Raw genomic sequence first — 26,614 nt, forward strand, 5'->3', positions numbered from 1 at the left:
GGTGAAAAAGAGTTGTGAACCTCAGAGGGATCCTGCGCCATCACACCTCTCCTACTCGCAGTCTGTCAATATATCAGTTTCAAACTCCGTGAACACATCTCACACACAGAAACTACTCTACGGATGAGTGTGTGTGTGTGTGTGTGTGAAAGAGGAGGATAACTCACAAACAGAGCATGGAGGAATTTAAAAACGGACTGATTCTTGTTGTTTTTTTCTGGGTTGTAGCTTCCTCCCTGCTGAGTATAACCAGTCTCCCCACTGTGCTGGCTTGAGTGTTTTTATTTCTCTCCTCTTTTGCATCACGCTATCCTTCCGTCACACTCATCCCTTGCTTCTAAGCCAACCCACATTTCCACTCTATCTCTCTCTTTTCATCTCTCTCTCTGTGTTCTCTCTCAGGGACAGATTCACTAAACAGTTGCTCCTTTTTGCATCAAGTATTTTAATGCAAAAAAATAGCTGCTTATTCACTATCACAATCAGGTTTAACTATTTTGATGCTTTTTAGTGCAGAGACCTCCTTTATATCTAAATTCAGCACCGATTTTGTGGACGTTAGTGAACTGGGCTCTCAAACAATGCAGACAGTGTTAGAAAATAAATGGTGCTGTCAGTGGCCGCAATTCAATCTTAGTGAATTCTCTTCTCTGTCTTTTTACTTTTAGACATGGAGACGATAGCATCTTCATATTGAGGGTGTTTGTCATGGTTGTGGGTTCGAGTCGTGGTGACACTACATTGCTCATGCTCAGATTAGCTGTGTAATTGTTCTACCAGACAGCAAGCAATTTGTATGGTGACTCATCCTCTCTCTCTCTTTCTCGCCTTCTCTCTTTTCTCTCGTCCTCTCAATCTCTGCATGTCCTCAAGCTGCGTTTAAAGCATGTTATGATAGTTACAGTCTTGACAGGCTCATTTAAGACTCTCATATTCTCAAAAACAAATTATTTTAAAGGAATAGTTCACCCTAAAATTAAAAATTGGCTAACATCCGATTGGCTAACCATCTCTCTCTATTATCACAAAACTACCCCAAACTGATAGGACTAATCTAAACATGCTATGAAAATGTGAACTTGGAATATAAATGTGATGGCATACACTTATCCCACTGTTTAATACTTACATAATTCACATCTGTTGGGTTTGTTTCAGTTTGGGGTAGTTTTGTGATGTGACTTATGGGTGTGCCATATATATACTGTATATATATATATATATATATATATATATATATGTGGTTTTTGTAATATAATGTTATTGTAATTGTTGATTTAACATTATCGTTAATGTACCTCTCATTACAAACAACAAATAAAAACACACCTATGGAGTGCACTCAATTCACACAACTTAGCCTGGTAGATTAGACTATAGAGTGTGCATAGAGTGTATGCTTTTACACCGTGATTTAGTTAATTAAAATGCATTTAGAATGCCGCCAGATTTAAGATAAGGGGGAGGGAATGTCCCTGTACATCTTATATTTTTATATCATTTAAAATAGTTAACCAATATTACACGAAGATTAAATATCAGAATGATTACAAATGTGACATTGATTTTATACAACGTACAATTTAAAGCTACAGTCCGTAGCTTTTTTGGGTTAAAAATGATCCAAAAAACATATTTGAGAAAAAAACATAACCAGCCAGTGTTCAAAACTGCTTGCCTTGGCTCGATTTAACGCGGTGAGCTTGTAATAATGTTTTAAATTCCAGTGGGACTGGTGGATTTCTGGAGGAGATTCGAGCATGTCTTTGCGTCATTACATCACATCTATACACATAAAGGAGGAGTCTCGGCTAGTATGTTATATTGCGTGTGAGGATGTTGGAGGTGGAGATTTATAGCCTTTTCTCACAGCACTTGATATAATTAAACATATCAATTTGATGGCAGATCCAAAAAGGTTCAAATCACTAGTGACAACAGATTCACCCGCAGTAAAATGCAAAAGGCTTTGTTCGTACTTCGGCTACAGAAATAAGGGACTGCAACCGCCCTATGCGAAAACAAGGATGCATATCAGAAGGACATTACATGTAGTCACGCAATGCTTGCTGACATTAACATTGTCATTTTTAGAACAAGGTATAATTTGCACGGTTTTGCGTGATATGATAACTTATATATATTTTTTATTTAATCAGCGCGATTTACTGCAATGTCAGAACCAGAACAAAAGTGGATGGTTCGTACTGGTTTAGATGACATTTTCTGATGAAAATTATTATGTTGGTCATACTTCCAAAAAGAATAATCTATGATTCTGAATACTTTAAGTATTTTGTATATTTATTATTAAACTTGTTGAACATTCGCCGGTTCCCGTCTTCCTTTTTCCCAAAACAACTAAACCCCATTACAAATGTACTAGCAAACCTTATCTAGCATCAGGCCTACATATCGCTAGAATAATTATTGAATTATATTACATAAGTTACATTATCATTATATTGTCTTATCGTTATATAATATATATCGTTATATTACTACCTACAGTATATATAATTTATAGGAACGGTGCATTATAAATTTGCAAAATACGTAATGATTTGAGGACCAAGTTTGTTATTGTTGATGTTTCGTCCCTACTAGTGAATGTGCCATGTCTTTGGTCTTTGGTGTCCCTGCATGCTTACTAGCCTGTGTGTTCACGGCAGGCACCGCAAAAAAAAGTTGTTCAAATTTTCAGGCTTAGTCAACGTTTTCTCAAAAGTTGCCTACTGCAGCTTTAAGTGACTTACATTTTAGACATCAAATCGCGTGTTTTTGCTCTATTCGGCCAATAAAAATAGTTCCAAACAAAGTCCACAGCACTGTTTTGCATCTCTAAGCGGTGACGGTGTATATTTGTGTATATAAACGGTGTATATTTACTGAATGAATCAGATTTTCGAACAAATCAGCTGAATCGAGAATTGGAGAATGGAGGATTTCGGCCTTGTTCACCAGGTGAACTAGGCTGAAATCCACCATTCTCCAGTTCCCGATACAAAATTTCTCGCTTCAAAAATGCGTGCTAGTGCTACACACACACAGTTTATGGTGGCCAACCAACCGCCCGCAGCCAGAGTCTAGCCCTGGCAGCATTGCGGGAAAAGATATGCAACACACTGGAACTTTTGCTCATCTACTACGTGATATCACAGTTTGACATGTCTGTCATTGGTAAGATCCACGTATACTCTCATGAATAATTATGAGACACCGATGATTCATCAAAGCACTTACAGTGGACTGTCATATCACAGCCTGTGACGTGGACACAATGAAGATTTTAAAACCCCGGAAGACAAAAATAGCGGGAAAAACAAAACAAAAATCGAACAATTTTCCCCCTACTATTAAATTAAATTTAAAACAGATGCTAACATTGTCTTCAATGGTGTTCAATACACATACCTCTGTTAAAATCGGGTTTAGGGTTTCATGACCCTTTACGACACTGAAAAGCTTCCTTAACGAATGGATCAGCGTTCAGCCGGGCCAGTAGAAAAAATCATTAGCGTTGAGACCTAAAGTAATGACAAAATGTTCATGTTTTGGGTGAACTATCCCTTTAATATATTATTTTACCTAAAATTAAGCATTACCAGATGACATTTATTTGATTTATTTATTTGATGTTTTCTTTTTAGCATAAAACTAAATTGTGATTTAGGCTAGACCGTTTGATACAGGCTTTCTCATAATGTGATTTAAATCACACCATCTTACTGTTCCAATGTGTCGATTTCCCTTATAACTTTAACAGGGAAAATGCTGCATGGGTCAACAGTGAGATGTGTATATTCTGGAAGCATAATTCATTAATTTGCTGTTTGCTATCCGTCAGTCACCCGGAATAATCCGTCGGGAGGGGCCAGTGCGCTTTCCTCCGCCGAGTGAAAATTGGATTTTGGATGAGCGATCGCGCGGCTTAAACTTCCACCAGCTCGCTGTCTATTAAGTGCACCCCCCACGTCATGCACACACACACACACACACACACACTCAGCCCGGAACCAATCTGGAGCTGCGGCAAACACAAATATACATCCTCGATTTTTAAGAGTTACATAATGCTGAATGCAAACACGCACGTATGTGGCATGGTGCGTGCAGTATTACATACAGCAATCCTGTGCTTGGGAAAAGCCAACTGAACAAACACATTCAGCATAATCACCAGAGAGAAAGACACGTAGCCTACACACCTCTGACTCGAAGGAAATGAGCTGGAATTTGGAGCATCATGCCCACATGGGAAGAGGAAAATTTGGAGAGAGAGAAGGATGGGATTTATGGGGGGTGGAGGGTTCTTCAAAAAGAAAAGAAACAAGAGAACTGGGGAGACCAAGACAATTCTCGCTGAGATGTTGATGGCGAGATGCTGGAGTTTACTCATCCAATCACGAACGTGTGGGCAGAGAGCGAGAGAGTGTGTGCTTCATCAGAGGTGCTTGATGTCACTTAGTAAAAATAACGCTCTGTGTCTGTTTCAGCTCCTCTGACTGAAGAGCCCCCCAGGATTCTGTTTCCCTCTGAAAACAAGCTTCTCGCCATGGATGTGCAGCTCGGTAAGAACAGCTTCCGTTTGAGTGTGAGTGTGTGTGTGTGTGTGTGTGTGTGTGTGTGTGTGTGTGTGTGTGTGTGTGGGTGGGTGGGCATGTGCTATTTTTGAAAGAACTTAGTATGTAATACAGGTATGTATACTGTGCACAGTATGCAAATTTTCTGAATGGATGGTTACCCGAATTACCTATTACATTTGTAAAAAGATGTAGTATAGAACCAGTGCACAATGCCAGCAATATTGTATCCCATGATGCATTGCACTTGACTTGACCTTTTATTTCCAGAGTGACAAAAGAACTGGAGGTGATATCAATCATGGTTTTTCATGATTTGTCTTGTTGAAGAATTTTTTTGATGGGTCTGCCAAAAAATATGCACAAACCTGGATTAAAAATAAACAAAAAAATAACTCTTTGTTTCCGAGATGCTTGCTGAATTAAACATTCAATCAAATTTCAACGGTTGCGCCATTTTAGCCAAAGCAGACGCTGCCTTTTATTCAGAAACACTGCGTCTGCTTGTCACATCACTCATTTCTCAAAATAACCAGGGCATCTTGAGGGGGCACCAGTGACGCATGGTGCTTCTGTCAAGTGCTATACACTTTATCAGTGTACTCTACCATTCAAAAGTTTGGGGTCTGTAATATTGTTTTAATGTTTTGGAAAGAAGCTCACCATGGCTGCATTAATTTGATCAAATATACAGTAAAAAAGTGGTAATATGGCAATGAAATTGTTTTCTGTTTTAATATATTTTAAAATGTAATTTATTCCTGTGATGGAAAAGCTGAATTTTCAGCATCATTACACTAGTCTTCAGTGTCACATGATCCTTCAGAAATCATTCTGATATGCTGATTTGGTGCTCAAGAAACATTTCTTATTTCTTATTACATGTTAAAAACATTTGTGCTGCTTAAAGTTTTTGAGGAAACAGTGTTACAATTTTTTAAGGAATTTTTAATAAATGTAAAGATTAAAAAAACTGCAATAGAAATCTTTTGTGACATAATAAATTTATTTTCTGTCACTTTTAAGCATCCTTGCTAAATTAAAGTAATAATTTCTTTCACACAAAACAAACTTAGTGACCGCAAACATTTAAATGGTAGTGTATATAATGCATATATACTATTTTTACAAAATCATCAAAATTTGAAGCAATACTTGAATAATTGAATGAATGAATACTTGAATACTGAATAAAAAATGCAATGAATACTTCTTTAAAAATGTTTGTAAACACTTTCTACTGATCATGGCAGCAGTTAATTAAATAATTATGAAATTATCTAGAAGAATGTTATAATCAGTCATATATCCAGGTGTTTGGTGCAGTTGACTGCACTTTTATAATTTTTTTTTTTTTTTTTTTTTTGTAAATAGCGAGTTGCTCGTACAGTCCCAGCAAAATAACCCTTAATTGCAGTTCACTGCTGCACCCTTTACAACTTAAACTCAATTTTTGCTGATGGAAGTGTGCACAGGACAATTGAAGTGCTGTTACTGAATCAGGTGCTAAAACAATAGCAAAAGTTTATGCAAATAGTGGGCACAATTCATTCTGAATCCATGAATTTCCCTCTTAAAGTGGTGTACTGTTTCCACATACTATAATTTTTAAATAGGCTAGGCAGTATGCATATACTGCGGAGTAAGCCGTACAGTAGAATTCCATTCCCAACATAGCGGTGTGGTTTTTGTATTTGCATTGTGTTTGTGCTAACAATTGTGCAAGTAAAACGAGAGAGATTATTATGGATTTACTCAAAAAAGCACAAGCAAAACAATTTCAACAAATGTGTGATCTGTTTCTGTTATTGAAAAGACGTCAAACTGTTCCTAAAGGAGACTCATCGAAAATGTTTAAACTCATGCCATGCACAGTTATGCACCAACTCAGCAGTAGCTGTGTGTGTCTGTGTGTGTGTGTGTTGACGTTTGAGAAAGGAGTTCCCCTGCTAGACAGATAGCTGCTATAGTCAGCATTATGATGCTATGTTGTTTACGCTCTGAATGGAAGTCGTTCTCATAAATGCAAATCCTCTATGCTAATTATCTGCTGTTGTCTCCCAACAATAGCCGCTCCATATGGTGCTGAAACATTCACTGGGCCTTCTTTTGGATTTCACTGTATGTGTGTGTGTGTGTGTGTGTGTGTGTGTGTGTTGATCTGAGCTCCTTGTGCATGTTAACACACGCGTACCATCCGTTTTAATATGGACAGAGATGTGCTTGTACGCGCATGTGCGCTAGTCTGTTAGCATGTGCAATGAACTGAACCGTGTGTGTGAGTGTGTATATGTGGTGGATGGAGCTGCGTCTGTTTGTTTGGCGTTGGCTCTGAATCCAGGCATGTTGGAAACAGGAGCAGATTGGAACATATTGTGGCAGCGCTGACCATGTTCTGCCTTCAGAATGACCAGAGAGAGAGCAGGACACCACTCATCAACTGGAGACACTGACCACATGATGAGTAATTTTGAGGCTTAGACGTGTGTGCATTGTGGGCAGCTTAGCAGTATAATAGAAAGAAACCATTTGAGTCAAGCTTTGTTGTGTTGTGATTGTGAATGTTGTAAAGTGTTCAGTTTCATCTCTCCCTTTTCTCAGTTCAATTTCAATTCAAATGAAATCTCTACATTTTCTATATCATTTGCTGCATCATGGGAACTTTTGGAATTTTAATTTAAATAGGATATAGGATCCTCTGGAAGGTGATGTTATTTTTAATCCTGTGATCCAGCATCTTATCGACATTAACGTGCCAGTGAACGTCGCCAAAGACGTGATGATGTAGAAGTAGGCATTCGTTTTCTTCTGCAGAGGCGGTCTTTCGCCGCACTATTACATCATAATGTGATAAAATCCGAAACAAGTTGTTTTTAGAGTTTTTTTTTTTTAATAAAAGCTGCTTTTGTGAGAAAAAAAGTAAGTTTTGATTCTGAAACTTACAGTGTGTTTTTACAGTAAAATGACCTCTTTCATGTCCAAATTTCTCAATTCATGACCCCTTTAAAATGAACCAGTAAATACATACTCATAATCTCAAATATGTGGCGTGCAGATGTAAGTTGCAGGTAAAATCTAATGAAAGAAATTTAGCGACAGATGGAAATGAGAGAGAGCGATTTTCAAGGAAAGAAGTGTATTAAAGAGCGAGATGGAGACAGAATTCTGAGCTGGTGGAAGAATATTTAATGCTTTTAGGACGTTTCATGAGGGAATCACTCCTTGCTGAGCACTTCCTGCAGAAATCTTATTGGACACGCACAGATACAGACATACACACACACACACACATGCAAACTCACACACACAGTTTTATAAGTATTTTGCAGGTAAGAGGATATTCCTGGTCTAATACTAGTTATTTCCAGCATTTGTTGATGCCACTGTGTAATACTATGTGATATGTATGATGTATATGGCCATTACTTTGCTATAAACATGCTTATTATGAGATATGAGCTATCGAAATCATTTTTCATGCTCCCTGCCATAGATGCGGAACAGATGATGATGTGAGATGATGGGATGATGAGTGAAGGATAGAGAGAGACTGATAGTGTGAGGTGTGTAAAACCATCACATCCAAACATTATTAATGACAACAGGGGTACTCACACACACCTGTGTGTGCGCACACACACAAAAGCACAACTTAAAAATCGCAAACAAAGAAAGGGGGAAAAATGAGACTGGGCTGATTCACATTTAACATGGAAATAGGGGAAAAAAAGGTGACCTTTCTTCCTTTGTCCCTTTGCAGTCAATAGCCAAGCTGAAGAGATATAAATGAACAGGAGAGACTTGACTATCTATCTGTATTTTATACATTGCATTTAGACTGATGAGAGTTTATCTTAACCCTCATGTTCTGTTTGGGGTCTTAGAGCTCCTGAGGGCTCGAAAAATGTACCAATAAACATTGAAGTATCAGGGTGGAACACCATTTGCTTGTTCTAATCTTATAAGATCTGATTATAAACAAAATTTCAGCTTGATAACATGCATCAACCGTCCGTTATGAAAAATTGCTTCATTACTTTTGTTTGGAGTCTCAGAGAACCCAGATACAAACCATTAATAAATGCAATGAATTTTCACATGCTAACATTTTTTTTGACTGGTGTACACTCCTGTCAGTCTAGTTTTTCACAAATGTTTTTAAACAGGTCAAATTGACATTGAACTGCTGTGAAGTTACTGTAATGGATGCTAAGTAGATCTCTGGAAAAGCTTTTTATACATGTGTGTGCTGGGTTGAGATTAAGGTAGATTAAAGGCACACTATGCAAGAATTGTACCTTAATATAACAGCTTCAAAGTCATTTCGGTGGTAAACAAACTCATAGTAGGGCGAATCATCCTGGTAGTAAAGCTTGGGGAGACGCTGCTGATAAAAACAGCAATGCAAGTTTGAGAGGAGCACCCCCGACAAATCTCGCGAGAATCACGGCATGCTTTACGGCAACGACATCACACACATCAACAACAACATATGAGGGACGAAGACACTTGCGCGCATTTCAGATGTGATACTCGAAAATGGAAAAATAACTAAGAAAATGCTGTCCCAAGAGACAAGGAAAAGGACAAGCTAATCTGACCGCATGAGGAACCAGACAAGAGTCCCACTCGGTCAGGCTTTTCCATAGATGGGGCTTTTCACTTATTGGTGCGAGCTAAAAAGCAGCACTGGATGCAACAGAGATGCTGACCTGGCGATCTTGTTGATCGACTAAGTAAATATTTCTCAGTTTATGTGCTTTGTATTTTGTGATTTAACCGGAATGAATAAAAAGAGTCCACAAAGGCGATAGATTGAAGAGCGCGTCCGAGTGGAGACTGCGCGTGTGCCTCCACATAGGGTGACCAGACGTCCCGAAAAAATCGGTACACTTTTATTATTTTTATATGTAATTGAAATGAAGAAGAAAAAAAACGTCAGTGTTCAGCATATTCCCTGTCAACAATGTAAATTCTTGATTGAAACAAATAATAGGTAAAAGTGAACAAATAGCTGAAAAATATTATGAATATTTATTGCATTGCATTATCTTTTATAACAGTATGATTATTTTTTTCTGTATTTAAAAGTAAAATCAGATGCTAAAGATAATAAATCCTTAGCCACTGGAATACAATAATTATGAATAAAATAAAATGTGTTAGGCACTGTAGACACTGTGAGTCATTGTTGAACATTGTTCCTGACTCAAAAATATGCATTACAAGGATTTTTAAAATCTACCCTTTTTAAGATTTATTTGTCATTGACCCTTATATATGAGAGTCATTGGGGGTTTTGTGTTAAAAAAAAAAGTAAATCTCAATTGACCATGGGGGTTAACTAAACATTATTTAACTTGATTTAAATGTATTCGCTGTGTGCCTTTGCTTTGCTTCATCACAGATGGCACAAAACACACACACAGAGAAACACAGACATACGTTAACTCAGAAGTGGGGAGGATTTGTGCTGAGGTATTCAGAGAACTCTTCTTAATATTAATCACCCTAGCCCAAAATAATACAGTTGTTGCTAAGCAACCATCGGGAGATGAGGGCATTTCTCTAAATAAACATCTAAATGTATTATTGGGTAAGATTGGCCACTGATATCCTTAAAGGAACAGTGCAAAAGCTGTGTTTCTGCTGTTAGGATGTTGGGCTAAATAGTCTGGAACCAGATATCTGTGGTTTACAAGCCCATTTTCAGCTATCTGGCCACAGCTGTGGATTAAATGATGAATTAAATGATTATTTTTGTGCTATTTCTTGTTAATTTAAATCTAATCTTTGTTTAATAAACATTTGTATGTAATGCGCAAATAGGCAAATGAGGGATCGTAATAGCCAATGAGCAGCAGCTTAGTTATCTGCTTCACATTTTTGAGCATGTACATTTTCAGCTTAATTTGAGAAAGAGAGGGAGAGCACAAAAGAGGAATGACTTGACAGAGAAGTCGTGTTATCTCTATTCTGAAGTGTTCAGTCCAATCCAGAGTCCTTTGTCACACAATTTTGGCCCACAAGGTCATGATTTCTAATCATGCGTATGACCCTGATAGAGCCGCCACGACCTTTCATGCACTAGCAATTTTTTGGTATCCTCTTTAAATGGAAAGTTCACCCAAAATTCTGTGATCATTAACTGGCCCTCCATATCATTCCAATCCCATATGACTTTCATTCTGAGAGATTTAGCTTAATATCTGAGGGGAAAAAAATGTTTCAAAAAATTTTTTTCAAAGAATGTTCCTAGGAAGAAAGCTGTTGGACATGAAGGATGTAGTACAAGTCTATTTGCAAGGAATCTTGCAAAGTTGGCCCCATTGTGATCCATGTCAGTTGGCTAATAAGCAGGGCTTTTACTAACTGAAATTGCGTTATTATAGGAATCTAATGAATAATTTTGTTTTATTTAAGTGTAATGTATAATGTGGAATTTTATATTATAACTGCAAGGTGTTATGTTAGGATTTCAGTGTATGAATTTGTTTAAAGTGCCCCTATTATGCTATTTCAAAGCTTTCCTACAATAGGTTTGCAAGATCAGAAAACAGTTTGATATTCTCATAATATACATTGCAGTTTCCCCCTTTTTGTCAGTGTCTGAAATGGCTAAACCCCTCCTTTCCGAGAGCTTCCTCTGCTTTGAGTGGTCAGACGGCTCAGTCTGTTTTAATTGGTCTACTGCTTACAGGGCGTGTCGGAAACAAAACGGCCATTACCAAACTGAATTTCAGCTCCAGAGGCTTCTTCATAGCGTGTATAAACAGTGATATAAACAGTAACAATGGCGTCAGTTTTACCATATCTATTCCAGCATGACTCCTTCATCCTTTGGAAGTGCATGCAACTTTGCAGACCTTTTACATTCACAAACAGCTATATTACAATATTCGAAAAAAAGTATAATTGGGGCAATTTAATGGTTTGTTTATTATATATATATATATATATATATATATATATATATATATATATAAAATTGTGAGCATAGATACTGATAAGCAAGATAAAATTAAGACTTAGTCTGACAAATTATAGTCTTGTGTTGGTTTTAATTGGTTATTTTGTTTTATTTATTTGTTTGTAGCAACTAATAATAAATTTGCTAACGGTTGTGTATATTTCGTTTCGTGTTTGGGTAATTTCCGGTTTCAGAATCATTCTGATCAGACGGACAAAAATAAATGCTGGTTCGTCATATATGTCATCCAGACAATATCTTCCGCCCTGTTTACACGAGAACGCTCGTGACGAAAACGTAAAAATATGTTCCTATTTCTTATTATATATTATATTATAAGCTTTTCATTTACACGGCGACGGCGTTTTGAGGGCTAAAAGGCAAAAAAGTGAAACCACCCTCCAAAGTGGAAATCTTAAAAACACTCCACCGTCGTGTTCCCGTCTAAAGAGTATAAAACCATAGAGAGTAAAAGAAATGAACACAGCGACCCCATTGATTTCAAAGGAGAAGACTGAAGCCCGATTATTGCACTTTCTGTCTGATGTCTGAGCGACTGCGCAGGATCAAACTGAGCATGACGACAGTCTGACAGTTGAAAATCTTTTAGTAGCTGTGCCAAGACAAATCTGAATCAACTAATCCCTCAAAAACATTGTTGAAATATTTTGTCCCGTTGCCTTTATGGACTCTCTATCTATGGGCTACCTTGACTTTGTGCCTCCATGTCCCCCCGATTGCATCATAGACAGTACAAGACTGCCTGCGAGCTTCTCCTCCTGTCTATACGTTAATGTCTCTATTGTGCGACAGAAAGTCCCGTGGTTAATCGTTAGCCTATTTTTACAAAAACGGCTTCTACGGGGCCGCAACGTGAGATACAAAGTAATGGAGCATTTTATACCTTGCCATGTTTCTTCAGTCAATGGGATGCTAACATTAGATGATAGTCTGGCGACTCCCGTGAGGCTTCAACTTCCGGCTGATGGATTACCCCCTTGGTAAAAACGTAAAAGTCTGCTAGACAGTGAAGGTTGTACGCAGGGGCACGGACTTGGTGTTGTGTGTGGCAGTGCTTCACATTGCCACCTAGCCGCCTGGAGTGCATACTACATAGAATTTCACACGCTTTTGCGTCTCCTTATGCGGATTTCCCACCCATAACGCTCGTCTAAACGCAGAATAAAAAGTGATAACGCAACACCACTTTTGCGTTTTCCCTTCAGATTGTTTTCTTGTAAACATAAGTGGGCTGGTCCCAGCCAGAATAACTGCAAAATGGTTTGATGTACTGATAGTCAAAAGTCTCTCATGTGGCCGAGGAGAAAATGGTATGGGTGTTTGAGGCATTTATAACCAATCATCTGTTCTTGCATAGAGACACAACAAATACAGTGTCATTTCACTTTCTACTTGAATGTCTCTGTAGCTCTCTTTGATTCTTAACCCTTGACACTATATCCTCTGCGTCTCTCTATATTGTTTGATCTCTGTCCTTCACTTAATAATAAGAAGAAATCCTTTCATCTGACATTCCACAACACCCGGCCTTCTTCTGCTAAAGTTTAGTTTCAGGTGTAGCTTAAACCATACATAAACCTCCTGTCAGTCTGTTAACAGACTCATACTCACCTGCATTCAGAAAGGAGGAGTATTAAACTCAAACACATTCACACACACTTACACGTGTCAAACACACAGCATTTCACAGTCAGTCATCTACAAACTGTTAGGAGTTACACATACTTGAACAAACTGACATTTTTATTTATTTTCCCAGCCTGAGCTCGAAGAATAATCAGATCAAATCATATTTGCAGCCCAAAAAACACCTCATTTGTGTCCATCCTGGCAGTTTGTCAGATATCCAGATTTGATTATCTTTCCTTTGGGGATTTGAGTGCACAATCCTCATTGCTGGCTCTTAGACGCTGAAAGTAACTGAAGAGAATGTGAGTCCTATTAAATACAAATATAAAAAGATACCTTTAAAAGAATAGTTGACCCAAAAATCACTTACTCACCCTCATTCCAAACCCCTCTATATATATTTCTGAAAGATTACATTTTAAAATAGAAAACAGTTATTTAGATATTGTTTTTAAATGCAACCCCAGTGAGCATATAGACTTAATTCCAAAACATTAAAAAATATTACCCACTTGTGAATGGTATATATGCGTATGATATAAAAATATTAAAAAAAAAAAAAAATGTCAGAATATATGGCTACTTTTGCTAACCAGCCAAACCTTGAACCTTGTTTAAAAGCAAACTGAATTGGTTCTCACATTTGAATGTATTGAATTGACTATCCATTGACTAACCTATTGACTCCTCAGTCCATCCTAACGTGATTTAATCTCCAAAACTGCCTACCACAGTTAATCAGCCTTGTGCTATAGTCACATACCAACAGGAAGTCATGTGACGCATGCGATTTCCACTCATGATCTCCCAGGGGTCTGACGGAGTTTGATCCCGCTGTCAACGAAAGAAAGCTGTACGGAGAGAGAGAGAGAGAGAGAGAGAGAGAGAGAGAGAGAGAGAGAGAGAGAGAGAGAGAGAGAGAGAATGCTGAGAGAGAAGAATAGAAGCAGTGGGCTGAATACGTAAGGGCCTGCTGACGTGTTGATATATCTGGATTTAGATTTATTTTGGAGATTGAAACAGATCCTCTGGAGAAATGCCGCCTGTGTGAGGGGGAGGGGACACATATGTGTCAGTGTGTGTGCTTTTGGGCCATTTTAAAACCTTTAGAATAGTCAGTGCTTAAATCGAATGTGTGTTAGAGTCTGTGATTATAGTAGAAAACTTTCTCTTTGTTCACGAATCTCCCTTTACAATTCAAATGTGCTCAGCTCTAAAAAATGGATTAAACTGCACTAATTGTCTTTTCTCTCTCATTTGCACACTCTTTCAGTGTCAGACACACACGCTGTAACATCGGTGAGAGAGGTGCTGAGGCAGGGTCTCTATTATGACATCAGAAAGAAAGGATGAGGGGAGGACAGGGAGTATGAAAGGATCTGCGGAGGAGTACCTGTTCACAAAGCCCTATTCTATACAGATAATTAAAGTCTTACATGTCCCCGTTGGGTTGCACTGCTGAGGAACAAATCAGCTGAAGAATTGGTGGAGGGGAGAAAAAAGATGGATACAAAGAAATCTGTGCATTCAGTCTGCTAAAGCAGCAGTGCTGTGAGATTTATTCTCTAAGTGAAGTGAATTCTCAGTGAAGGTCATAATGTTGACGTAGGTCTCTATTCGTTCATTCATGGCTCTCTCTCTCTGTGTGTGTGTTTGTGTGTGTGTGTTTGCAAAGGAATGCTTGGTCAGTATTTCGGCTGTGTTGTTAAATGGAGCGAAACACCGCAAGCTAACAGCTCAGTACACTTGCCTTTCATTCAAGCACACTCAAAACAGCACAATGGCCCTGGATAGAGCTTAGAGCTCTCTCTGGTGGCAGACCTTATTAAACATCAGCTTTTTCTAGCTGCTTCCTAAATGATTTATTGAAATTGCTCAATTATTCGATATCTGTTTTGCGTTACCCCCTGATTAGGAGGCAGACGAGATTGTGGTGATAACAGAGGAGACAACAATTTGTAAAGGAAATATTTTAAGGAAATAAAGGAAATGAGCTTGCAAATGAATATTGTCATATAATGGGGTCATATAATGGTACATACACTTTTACAAGTTGATTGGACAAAAATGTTTGTTGGCAGTGCCTGTACACAACCATCATTTAATGCTAAAAAATCCATCCAGTGTTTTTGTTTTAATCTCCTTATATGTTTTCCCCTGAATTAAATTGAGCCGTACGTTTTTGTGAAGTCAATAAAACAGACACCCCTTCAACGGTTGTAGCGTTTCAACACAGACCCGCCCTGAGTGAGCTGTCATTATAGTCCGTCATTGTTAATACGCTGGAGCAAAATGGCGTCTAAGCCACTGTGGTGTTCTGTTCTTGGGTGTAATAACCATAGACAGTAAAAGAAATGGACACAGCGACCCCATTGATTTCAACAGAGAAAATTGAAGCCCATTAAAAGCTGATCGCCAGACGTACTGTGCAGGCTCAAACTGCGCCTGTCACGTGAGCAACATGCTTATCTTCTAGTAGCTGTGCTGAGTGAAATCTGAATAATTCCTTTCCGAATCTCACAGAGATGGCAGCCCGATCTCATGAAAGTTCGTGTCTATGGCACGAATGTCATTTCTCGTGGCATTTATACGCCAAAAACAGTTTTTGCGTGTATTTGGCACGCGATTTTCGCGTACATATGATACGCACTTTTTTGCGTATTATACGCACGAACTCCCCACCCCCCTCCCCCCTAAACCTAACCCAGGGTTTTTTAGTGCGTACCATATACACGAAAAAAACACTTTTGGCGTATAAATGCCACGAGAAATGACACTCGTGGTATAGATACGCATCTTCATGAGACTGTGTTGGAGATGGAGAGAGTGAGTATTAGCTGTCCATTAGCTGGCAGCAGGATCAACTTTATGACTCTCTATGGGCTTCTCCCTCGACTTTATCGGACTTTATGCCTCCACGTCCCCCCGATTGCCAGCGAGCTTCTCCTCCTGTCTACACGGTAATTTCTCTACTGTGCGACGGAGAGTCGATTCGTTATGACGCAATCGTTATCCTATTTTTACAATCGTTATCCTATTTTTAAATCAGCATATTACAGGGATTTCATTTTACTGAGCTTTGGGATCACAGGAATACATTACATTTTTAGAATATATTTAAATAGAAGACTGTTTTAAGTTGTAATCATATTTAACAATATCACTGTTTTTACTGTATTTTTGATAAATAGGCCTAAGGTGAGCCATGAGGAAGAGTTATGGCAAAAAAATATAGAAAGAAGAAAACCAACAAAACATGGTATTTGAGGAATTTCAAAGGAATATATGCCTTACAAGCATTGTGGCCTAATACCTAGAAAAGTTGTTTCCTGAGAGTAAAACTAATGCTTTAAAATCCTTGATTTTTTTTAAGGTTATAGAGCATTAAGCATTTATGGAGCATTAAGGGTTTGAGAGAAAGATACAAACCAGAAAACTTGAGAGACCAAAAAGACCAATGATTCAGAAAGTTTCAATGGACGTCTGTCAGATTTTTCAGCATCCACTGTGAAAGAAAAAAAAAATAGTGTTAACAAAAAAAAGTCAGGTTGATCAGTTCGACTAAAGAGTCAGAGACAGACAGACAGACTTACAGGACTGGTTTAACTGATTAAAAAAAAACTAAGTCAGGTTTATGCAATAACAGCATTTCAAATTTATGCAGTTACTTGCTGGTGTTCTGAGTGGTTGTTAGTTTGTTTCTTTTTGGTTGCTGGTGGTTGCTTGGGAGTTTTAGCGTGTATACAGTCCCATACAGGGGCTGCTTATTCTTATCCAGGATCTTGTTATTTTGAGACTGGAGTACTGCAGTGCTGTTTTGGTCAACCTTCAATCTAGCACAATTAAGCCTGCACAATTTAAGAACACACCAATGTATTTGGTCATTAACAGACCAGAGAGGGCCGACGTCTCACCCCTCTCAGTCTTGCTCCACTGACATCCTAATCAAATTCAGATCTCTCTTCTCTACTCTTTTGCAGTTATACTTCTGCTCTAGCTTTTGTTTACTCTTGAAATTCAACATTGTGGCACAGTGTTGCTGTATGCTCCTGAATGATAAATAGCTTGTGTTTTCCCTTATTTAAAAGTCACTTTGGATAAAAGTATCTGCTAAATGATTAAATGAAATTCATTCGAAAGGTCTGAAACTGTTAATATCTAAACATTAGCATTCCAGAAATGTAATTTGTGTTTATTATTATATGTCAACAACACATCAAACCCAGTATCAGATAATTTTCTGTGACGTGATGTCATTCACAGTGTGCGTGTATGGTGCTGTTTTACACACTCATGGTCTCAGTATCTCTTTGATCAGATGCTCTGCATGTTCTTCACATCCTGGTGAGAGACAGATACTATTTCTGGGTTGTTTTGGGGGCCTGGAGCAAGATTTTCCCTAGTGCTGGGCCTTATTCGTTGATAGTCTAAGACATGCCTAATTACCGTCATACAACTGACAAACATCACAACCTTAAGCCGGAAATACCACCTCAACCGCAACTAAAGAAAGATAGAAATAGCACTTCAAACCACTGAGGATAAACATGTTCATAAACTGATAAATAAACTCACTGATTTAGAGGATTGTAGTTCTTCATTTGTTTTTTAAAGGGGCTACGTGTAGGTTTTTATTTTAAAATATCTTTTAGATAAAGTCTTCATTTGTACATTTATGAGCCAACCATAATGTAATAGAAAGAATGACACCTTGACTGTCCATGGTTGTCTCTATCAGTCTGTATGAGGAGTCGGGTCTGAATTGGCGTGAAAATTAACAAAATGTGATGTCATGCGTGTTCTCGTTTACTTGCTTACATCCATACGGCAGCCATTAGTAAGCAGCGGCAGTCGCTAGCAGTAGTGTTTCAAATGGACTCTGCGGACATAAAGAAGCGACCAGCCTCCAGTCAATCCAGACACTCATGGAAACTCCTCGCAAGTTTTAAAAAAAAAAAACCTTATCTAGTGTGGCCTGAGAGCATGAGACTGGCTGCAATTTCTCTAACAGCCACTGGTGTCAGTACCGGTAAGAAACTGCAGAACTTCCGCAATGCTCTTTTAATTTTCGTTGGTAAAATATAAACCACAAACCCCTCTCTCTTGCTTTACAAATATAGATCTCAGCGATACTGAAACTTTCAAAGTTTTTGAAAGTAAACTTAAAGAATTTCAACTAAAAGTTAGAGGCAATAAGTACATTGTATTTGCTATCTAGAGGAAATACTGTACATCAATCATTACACCTTGTAAATACTTTAAAAAAAAGCTCTTGGATTAGAGCTAGCACATAAACTTAGTGTCACACATTGTAGTGTAAAATTTTCATCATCATGTCGTTCCAAACCTGTATGACTTACTTTCTACTATGGAAAATAAAAATTCTGAGAAACCAAACAGTTTGGTTCTCACGTGTATGGACAAAAAATACAATGGAAGTTCTTTGGAACTGATTGCCAACATTCTTCATAGCATGCTTTATTTCTTTTCTTCAAAAGAAAGAAATGTATGCAGGTTTGGAACAACATCATAATTGTGAGTAAATGATGACTGAAGTTTCATTTTTGGGTAAACTATCCCTTTCAGGGTGTTTAAAAGAAATCTTATAGAAATGTAATTAGCATAAACTGCATTTTATATGCTCTCAGTAGGAAATAGTATACTACTATAACGCAATATCAAGAAAAATGAGAAAGAAAGATCTTGCTTTTTTAAGCACACTGAAGAGTCTCATTTACAATATGCCATTGTAAGCTTGTCAGCTGCCATTGACTACACGGAGACCCCCTAGTGGCCGGTGCAGGGAAATTGTCTCTGTCTTCACAAACACAGCATGGGTCCTACATTTTCTTACATAAGACAGCAATCTCTGGGCAGAGAAATGATTGAATACAGAAAACAAAAGTTCGGTATCAGTGTGTAATCTCAAATCTCCCCCTGCAGGAAGCATGCTGAACCTGACGTGCCGAGCCTTCTTCGGGTACAGTGGGGACATCAGTCCACTTGTTTACTGGATGAAAGGAGAGAAGTTCATTGAGGACATGGACCAGAGTCGCATTCGAGAGAGTGAAATCAAGTAAGAAGGAACACAATGGAAGCGAGTGTAAAGCACACAAAAAAATCATTACAAAAACAACCTAATAAATGTGCTAATTTAAGGATGTCTTACTGAAAAGCATATACAAACAGGAGAATTGCAAGAATATTGCGCATTAGGTGTATAGAAGCAGCGCCTTAGACTGATTTTTTTTTTATATTTACAGTTTGTTATTGCTTACCCAGCCAACATTTGTATGTGGGGCCCATATGGGTATGAAATGGGCTGAAAAATGGGCCCCATGTAGGATTGTCCGCGGGTTACATAATGGCCCCATGTTAATTGCCCAGATAAATTTCATGTCGGATTGCACTTGGTACTACGCCGGACCCAAGTGGGCAACATGCACAAGACCCATCTCGGTCCCAGCTTTAACCCAGCCGACATTTATATGTGGGGCCCATGTGGGTTTGAAATGGGCTGAAAAATGGGCTTTGATTGGGATTGTCCGCGGGTTATATAATGGCCCCATGTCAATTGCCCAGATGAATTTCATGTAGGATTGCACTTGGTACTAGGCCGGACCCAAGTGGGCAACATGCACAAGACCCATCTCGGTCCCAGCTTTAACCCAGCCGATATTTATATGTGGGGCCCATGTGGGTTTGAAATGGGCTGAAAAATGGGCTTTGATTGGGATTGTCCGCGGGTTACATAATGGCCCCATGTCAATTGCCCAGATGAATTTCATGTAGGATTGCACTTGGTACTAGGCCGGACCCAAGTGGGCAACATGCACAAGACCCATCTCGGTCCCAGCTTTAACCCAGCCGATATTTATATGTGGGGCCCATGTGGGTTTGAAATGGGCTGAAAAATGGGCTTTGATTGGGATTGTCCGCGGGTTATATAATGGCCCCATGTTAATTGCCCAGATGAATTTCATGTAGGATTGCACTTGGTACTAGGCCGGACCCAAGTGGGCAACATGCACAAGACCCATCTCGGGCCCAGCTTTAACCCAGCCGATATTTATATGTGGGGCCCATGTGGGTTTGAAATGGGCTGAAAAATGGGCTTTGATTGGGATTGTCCGCGGGTTATATAATGGCCCCATGTTAATTGCCCAGATGAATTTCATGTAGGATTGCACTTGGTACTAGGCCGGACCCAAGTGGGCAACATGCACAAGACCCATCTCGGTCCCAGCTTTAACCCAGCCGACATTTGTATGTGGGGCCCATGTGGGTTTGAAATGGGCTAAAAACTGGGCTTTGATTGGGATTGTCCACGGGTTACATAATGGCCCTATGTAAATTGCCCAGATGAATTTTATGTAGGATTGCACTTGGTACTAGGCCGGACCCAAGTGGGCAACATGCACATGACCCATCTCGGGCCCAGCTTTAACCCAGCCGACATTTGTATGTGGGTCCCATGTGGCTTTGAAATGAAAAGTGGGCTCTGTATGGGATTGTCCGTGGGTTCCATAATGGTGCCATATAAATCGCCCAGGTGGGTTTCATGTAGGATCGCACTTATAAACAGGTGGGCCCCAACTGGGCCACATGCACAAGACCTATCTTGGTCCCAGCTTTAGTTTTTTGTGGGTACTACAAGGTTACTATATGGGCTGAAATATGGGCTTTAAGTGGGTTTGTCCATAGGTTCCATGCTGGCCCCAGCAACTTGCTGGATTTCAGGATACAGGATTTCACAGGGCTTTAGGTGGGGCCCAACTAGGAATCATATGCATGTGGCCCAATTAGGGATCATCTGGGCTCCATCTAAATGAGTAGCAACACCACACAAACAAGTTTTAAAGCATTAGAGCACACAGTGATATTGAAATATTTTCAATTTTATTAAAATTACTCATCATCATATTATGCTATATTCTGAAATTCCAGGGACAATATTTAAAGAAGCAGATTTATGTCTGATTAAAGAGTATCTATTTAATACCTATTTGTTAAAATACATATTTTGAACCTGTATTTGACCCAGTCTTTACTGAACATTTGAACAGGATATAAATTGGTGACAGTTAGAAGAAGCAGCAACTATACAGTACATTTATCAGTACAGCTTACACTGCAGACAGTCATTTGCGCATCTAGACACTCTCCTCCTCCATCTCTTGTCCTGGACTATTTTGAGAGTTCCCTCTCAGTTCCTTGCCAGTTGATCTGTGTTGTCTTCTTAAGAGCCTCTGCAAAACATTTTTTTTTTTTTTAGGGATTTTGATTTTAGAAAAATCATGTTACTTACACGTCACAATACCTTATGACAGAATAACAATTTCTACTCAGGATAAAAAAAAACAGCAAAAAAATTATATAGGAATGTCACTGGAAGGGCATTTTGGAATGTCACTGGAAGGGCATTTAGGAAATCAATAAAAAACAGTTTATAAAGTATGCATAATAAGTATAATGATTTATGATTACTTTTAAAGTAAAATTAGGAATGCTCCGATCAATCGGCCAGATATTAGGGTTAGGTTAACTAAGTGAGTAAGTAAAAGTTTATTTATATAGCACCTTTCACAGGTACAAGGCAACAAAGTGCCTTACAACAAAAACATTAATATCATAAAATACACACAATAAAAGCATAGACAGTACATGACCATATCATGTAACACAGGTACCTAATTAAAAGCCTGAACAAATAAATAAGACTTTAGTCTGCATTTGAAGGCATCAACAGAGTCAAAAGAGCGCATATACAGTGGGAGGGGGTTATTAAACGCCTTCTGAAGCAAAGCCATGAGTTTGTGTAAGAAAAATATTCGGTAACGCTTTAGATTACAGCCCGGAATGTACTATGTAATTAAGAGGAATTTACAGTGTAACTTTCTGCAATTATAGTGTACCTATAAAGGACTTGCATGTAAGTATATGGGTAAAGTTTTGGGAATAATGGGGTAACAACCAGGAGAATTAAAAATATATATTAATACTGTAAGTATTATAGAAATAAGGGTTACTTATTCTACTATTATGATACAACAGTCTTACATTTGGGAGCAATTTAGCGAGTACATACACTGCAAACCTTTTTGTAAAAATTGTGTATCAATACTGTATAGGCTTTTTTTAAAGGACAGGGTACATATATAGGCATTTATACAATTCTTTAATATTTTTAAAAAAAATTATAGCAAAAGTGCAGATGTTTGAGTTTTGGCTAACATGTTTCAAGGCAAGAAAAGCTAAGACTATTGCAATTTTTTTTAAATACTGGGACATATATTTTGTTTGATGTGGTTACAGGGTAAGTGGTGCTTGTATAATAAATAAAGGTTTCCAAGTCAGTGATATAAAACTGTGTATGTATTTTTATTGTACTTACCCTGTAACTACATGGAACAAGGGGGTAACAAGCACCACCACATGAAACAAGTGTATCTTTCCCCAATATTTAAGCAAAAGTTGCAATAGTTTTTGTTTCAGTGCACTTATGTAAAAAAGATGACTTTATAAATGCATATGTACCCTGTAATTTTTTTAAAAGCCTGTAATTTTAGAGTAGGTATTGGTTCACCTTTATTTCAAAAAGGTACGCAGTGTACAATTTTCTGGTGAAATTGCTCCCAAATGTAAGATTGTTATCACAATAGTAGGATAAACACCCTTTAGTCCTTTAATACTTACAGTATAAATAATTGTTTAATTCTCCTGGTTGTTACCTCCTTATTTCCCAAACTTAATATATTGTTCCTTTATACTTATATTGTAAGTATGTTATAGGTACACTATAATTACCAAAGGTTACGCTGTTAAATCGCTTTAATTACGCAGTACTTATCAAATATTCATATTTAAAACTTTATTAAATAAAATAACCAGCTTCCGGCCAAGCGAACATACAGATTGCACTTAAGTGTAAAGTGCAACTTATGTGGTTTTAAGTTGATATTTACTCTACACCATTATGCACTACGCTACTTCTGACGTCACAAATTGACCTATGGCTAAGCCATTCAGTCAAACACGATGACCAGTGCGCACCTAACCTAATACACTCGGACATTCTCTGCTTCCACGTCCATTGAAATGCATTGCAGTTAGTCAGTTTTCATTAGGTTTTTTTGTCATTTTAAGTTTAAAATGGTCAAACGGTGTGCATGGGGTACATACAACTCCGACACTAGGTTCCCGAGAGACTGGGCGACGGTGTGTATTTCTTTACCCTTTCCCAAGCCACTTCTCAACAGAGATAAGTGTCTGCTCTGGATTAAGTTATGCAATTAAGTCAAGCGCCGCGGTAGACCACAACAACAACTAAAGTTAGCCTTCTAGTTGCTTTGTACATCATGTCACTTAGCTTAATTAGCGTATCTGTAAATAACCGAGATAACAAATGTTAACAATGTTGTGCTGAATGATTCATGTAAATACTGTAGCACCAAACGGTGATGGCAACGATATGCGGTATATCACGTTTACATTGTGACCTGTAAATTACATTTTTGCCTGGAGCTGAAGCTTTTCATCGACCTTCTCAACAATAAAATTATTAATATAACCCTCCAATGCATAGTTAAGGCCCTTAAGGTGACTTTGAGATGATATATAAATTTTTGTCTCCAAAAATCACCAATTGCCTCCTGTAAAATGTCTGCCATAGCGCCTGTCCCCGAATGTTGACTGTTTGTCCAAGTGAGTGGAGGGGGCGTGGCTTAGCCACAGGTCAATTGCATAAGTTTGCAAGTAGGCTGCTTATGGCCATTTAGTTGGAAGCTAGTTGTTTTACTTTAAAAAGTTTAAATATGGATATTTTTCAAACAAAATTTTTGCTTCAGAAGGCCTTTATTAACCCCCCTGGAGCCGTGTGGAGTTTATGATGGATGGATGCACTTTTTTGAACTTTTTTAAACTAATAGCTGCAATCCACTGCCATTACGAAACTTGGAAGCGTCAGGGTGTTTATTAATAAAATTCTGATTGTATTTGTCTGAAAGAAGAACGTGGGCTAATATACACCAAAGGATGGCTTGAGGGTGAATAAATCATGGGCTAAATACTCTAATTAAATTATGTAAAATCTAATTTTGAAAAATTTATTAAATTAAGTACAATCAAAACACCTCAACAAGGTTAATAAATCCATACCGGAAGTGACAGTACAATGTAGTGGATAAAGAGCAATCCTCCACCAAATTGCCAGTACTCATCTGGATCCTTGGTCAATCTGGGATGGGGTGGGGTGATGCGTCCTTAACAATATTAAAACAAAACGTATCAATATCGTACCAACATTTGCCATTATAAAACATTCAGAGAACATGAAAAATAGCCCAATAGCTCCCCGGTCTCCACTGTGTGTGTTTAATACTCACTGCTGTGTGTGTGTGTGTGTGTGCACTTGAATGGATGAAATGAAGAGCACAAATTCCGAGTTTGGGGACACATGTCACATCACATCAATTAAAGCTTTAAAAAAAGAAATTGCTACTCCAAAATCAAACAAACCATCAAACAATTTTACCTGTAGCCACATTTATCCTGTTATGACACGTCTGAGGGTCTTTCCCTTGATGTTCTTCCGTGAACTAAATAAAGGGCTCATGATGGTGACATGTTCTCCTTTCTTTGTCACTTTAGAGGAAGAAAGACATAAAGATAATTAGTTACTCAGATTTGTCACTGGTAGAGGATATGACTTTGATGATGAGTATAATACTTTTGACAACATAATATATTAATCCCAATGTAAGGTTTAGAAGCAATGGTTAAAACTGACTTACATCTTAATGAAGTTGATAATCATGCCGTGGTGGATTTGTCTCTCTGTTGGGTGCCTGCTCTCCCCCCAAAAATCTTCTTCCATGCTTGATATATAAAAATAATAAAAAAATAAACAAATCTCTTATCATTAGCAGTTATCAGTTTTTTAAGAGGTGATGTCAAAATATTTAGAAACGGGCATCTACTAAAATATAAGAGATTTAACGTTAGACCAATAACATTTCTCAACTCTTCTGTAGATTCCAGTGTTTCAGAGAGTAAATGACCGTTTTATCAGTCAAATCATATTTATATAGCGCTTTTCACAATATATCAGTCACTTTACTCATTTGGATTCTACTTCCCTAGTAAATAAATAAATAACTTCTACCAGAATATATTAGAACACATTTCATACTAATTATACTTCAATTTCATTAACATAATGACACATCACAGAAGACTTTATTACACAATGAACATTATATATATATATATATATATATATATATATATATTACGACAAAAAAATAAAGTAATAACGTTACCACTATTAAGTGTACCAAAAGTATATTTGCAATAGTTCCACTTTAGCACAATCAAATACACTTACTCAGAAGCACTAACGTTGCTTTCAGATAAATATGGTTAGCTACCCGTTATGTTAACGTTACAAACACAACTGCAGGTAACTTAGTAGCCTACGTCCGTAATCCGTTTATAAAACTCTCGTATGTAACGTTAACGTTAAGTTACACAGAACATTTCTGGGTAGTTAATGAACTCCATTCACATACGTTTTGTTTATCTGCATATTCAACCATGAACTATATTAACACTCTCATCCACTTATTTGAATGTAATACCTAAACGTTTATATTAGTGGATCTCAGTTTTTCTAAAATGATAGTGGAGACAGAAAAATGTTCTCTTACCTGATCGCCAATATTGCAGGATCTCACGCATCCAGTCTGAGCGTCTTCTGTGTGTTCACATCTTCTGTTCTCCTTCGTTTACATGTCACATCGCAAATTAGTTCAAAATAATAATTGAAAGACCGAGTAATCTTGCTGAGCAGCCGTCGTCATCAACTCAAGTGTATTTGATTTTTCAAACTTGACCAGTAAAAAGGCGCGCACAGTTGTCATTGGCCAGTTACATAGATGACAGTCAGATTAACCAATCATGATCAAACAAGGTGAAACAACCGAAGATACGACGTCACTCTGTAGGCCAAAACGCAGAAGTGAATTTGCATTTTAGCATTACAGTTCCCTCGCTCTAAAGCCTATGGGTTTTTTGAATGGGTTTTTGCTAAATCTCCTGAAATAAGGTCTCTGGTGAACAGAGCATCTAAATATTTTCACGTTTTGATCTATGACATAGAACACACAATTATAACCTGCGTGTGTTTTTTTTTTTAAACTTTATTGTGTCTAATTGTGTTTTTTAAAATCTTTATATATGCTTCAAAATGTATATAAATTTTGGATTAACTTGTAAAGATTATCTTGCTAGACAAAACGTGTAAGGGTCACAACCCTCTGTTAAACACAGATCTTATTTTTTGCGATTTTCCAAAAGTCTATGGGGAAAATGCATTGCTTTTTTACCGAGGGAACCCATGCGCCGCTAGCTT

The 26,614-nt window shown here is 37.9% G+C and overlaps 1 protein-coding gene and 1 long non-coding RNA gene across 3 annotated transcripts in view; one reads left to right on the forward strand and one right to left on the reverse strand.

The window, feature by feature from the left end:
• Positions 1-26,614, forward strand: part of il1rapl1a (interleukin 1 receptor accessory protein-like 1a) — a 96,423-nt gene that overhangs the window by 57,513 nt on the left and 12,296 nt on the right. For both annotated transcript variants that reach the window (XM_039655854.2, XM_039655855.2), the window contains exons 6-7: positions 4,497-4,571; positions 19,147-19,279. In XM_039655854.2, the coding sequence (XP_039511788.1) occupies positions 4,497-4,571; positions 19,147-19,279 (208 nt within the window). The remainder of the gene's footprint in view (positions 1-4,496; positions 4,572-19,146; positions 19,280-26,614) is intronic.
• On the reverse strand, positions 21,084-25,083 carry LOC120491802 (uncharacterized). Its single transcript, XR_016169400.1, has 4 exons — positions 24,996-25,083; positions 24,737-24,846; positions 24,361-24,464; positions 21,084-21,452 (listed from the first exon to the last, which is right to left on the reverse strand). It is a non-coding gene; the product is annotated as an uncharacterized LOC120491802 (long non-coding RNA).

This window comes from Pimephales promelas, chromosome 7, assembly GCF_988280905.1.
Source record: "Pimephales promelas chromosome 7, fPimPro1.hap1.1, whole genome shotgun sequence".
Lineage (NCBI taxonomy): Eukaryota > Metazoa > Chordata > Actinopteri > Cypriniformes > Leuciscidae > Pimephales > Pimephales promelas.